General features: G+C 49.1%; 1 protein-coding gene across 1 annotated transcript in view; it reads left to right on the forward strand.

The window, feature by feature from the left end:
• alg13 (ALG13 UDP-N-acetylglucosaminyltransferase subunit) overlaps window positions 1–2001 on the forward strand; it is a gene marked incomplete at its 5' end in the record, with an annotated part of 15304 nt that overhangs the window by 11992 nt on the left and 1311 nt on the right. Inside the window, 8 exon segments of the mRNA XM_014028446.1 lie at window positions 146–296; window positions 374–409; window positions 491–546; window positions 630–698; window positions 772–898; window positions 970–1089; window positions 1183–1223; window positions 1301–1412. Coding sequence (XP_013883900.1) covers window positions 146–296; window positions 374–409; window positions 491–546; window positions 630–698; window positions 772–898; window positions 970–1089; window positions 1183–1223; window positions 1301–1412 — 712 coding nt within the window.

Raw genomic sequence — 2001 nt, forward strand, 5'->3', positions numbered from 1 at the left:
GGCCAGAGGCGTCTGACAGGGGCCAGAGGCGTCTGACAGGGGCCAGAGGCGTCTGACAGGGGCCAGAGGCGTCTGACAGGGGCCAGAACTTGATAAATCATAAACGTCATTTATCATTTCTGTCTCCTAAATGTCTTCCCTCTAGGGCACTGCTGTGGCTCCTCTGCCCACTTCTGGCTCCTCCTACAGAGTTCAGAGGGTCTCGGGGCCCCTCCCTCCAGCACCTCCACCTAGAAACACGCCCATCTGCTCCTCAGAGGAGGACCAGGGGGACACGAGTACCGTGGAGGACCAGGGTAAGTCCCTTCCTGTTGAAGTTTCAAAGTAAAAGCTTGAGACYGAGCTGAGTGTGGTGTAATTTGTGCTTGTGTAGCGGAGTATACAGAGGAGTACCTGTACAGGAGTAAAGGTGGGGAACATCACCAGCCAGTCACTCCACTGCTACGTTTCCTGTTGAAACAGGAAGTGACATAATCTTTAACCGTTTCAGATCAAAGCTACCAACCGTCAGCTGTTTATGCTGCTGCTGAGCCTGCCTCCACTCAGGTAACTTACACATGGCTCCTCCCACCTGCTGCAGGGAGTCTGCAGGTTGGATGAAGTTTTAAAAAGTTGGTTTGTTGTGACAGGACGAGCAGGACAAAGGTCCAGCTGACTCTCCAAGCAGACCAGAGCTGAGCTACAGCTACACTCAGCAGGTAACACACCTGAGACTTTAACCACAACCTGCAGGGAAACACACCCCATCACCTGTTCTGGGTTGTTTTARAGGTGGTGAAGCCATTGGCTGTCATCTGCTCTTCACCTTCATCGTCCTCTTCCTCACCCTCGTCTCCATCGTCACGTGTGCCCGGAGCGGCCCACCTGCCACCTGCCGCTCACACGCAGACACGCTCAGGTAAGCATGTGAGCTGTGGCAGGACGTGACGGGGCATCAGTGAAGGCTGACGGGTTGTTTTCTGTCCTCAGTTACCATGGCGATACCAGCAGCAGCTCCCTGGTTGGTCAATGATGTGYGCGAGCCGCTCGGCTCCTTCGTGGCTCCGCCTCCTTACTCCTACGACCCAAATGGCAGCGATTTACCGCGAGGTCAGAGGTCACCAGGAGCCGGTTTAACCAGATCCTGGCTTAGAGGATGACATTCTCTAACGTGTGTGTGTGTGTGTGTGTGTGTGTCCACAGACTGCAGGGTCCTCCAGTATTACTTCAACCTGGGGGTTCAGGTTGGTCCATGTCACCTTCATAAGTCCAGTTCTGTCAGATCCAGTCTGTCTGACCTTTGACCTCTGTCCCCCCACAGTGGTACAATCAGAGCTGCTGGCAACAACAGGTGTACCCCCCCGCCTCCCCTGACCCTGCCTACCCCTACCAACACTACCCCACCTACCTGAATCAGGAACCCCCCCTGCATGGTGAGACCTGGTTCAGACCACAGTTATCATAGTAAACTAAAACTGACTAAATATTGAAAACTGAAATTAAAAAACATTTTAGTTAACTGAAATAAAAACCGTAATAAAATTGAAAAACAAAACTAACTGAAATAATATAGAATATCCTTAGTATTAGTGTTAGTTTTGAGATAACATCATAACATCACCTGTTTACAGTCTGCTGCTCAGAGCTCACCTGCAAAATGACAACAGTTGGGAGAAAGTAGTAAAGTCTGATTTGGGATTTCTTTGAATGTGACTGTGAAAATTAAAAGCATCTTGTAGTGGAAACAGGTGATAGAACAGGTGGAATAGAGACTAATTAACTGAATATCTTAACAAGCAGCTTCTCTTAGTTATTCCTGTGAAAAACAAGCCATAGCACCAGGATCTAGAGACAACTAATGTCTCCTTCTTAAACTAATCGCCCAAGTTCTTTGATGGTAAAACTTGAGCTACCGGAGTATTTTAGGAAGGTGTTGCTGTAATGGACTGCTTTGACCGATGATCAAAAAGCTGCAGGTTAGTTATGGTTAACTTACAGGAACAACACAAGCTGGAGGAGGCA

This window comes from Austrofundulus limnaeus, unplaced genomic scaffold (genome assembly GCF_001266775.1).
Source record: "Austrofundulus limnaeus strain Quisiro unplaced genomic scaffold, Austrofundulus_limnaeus-1.0 Scaffold764, whole genome shotgun sequence".
NCBI classification, from domain to species: Eukaryota; Metazoa; Chordata; class Actinopteri; order Cyprinodontiformes; family Rivulidae; genus Austrofundulus; species Austrofundulus limnaeus.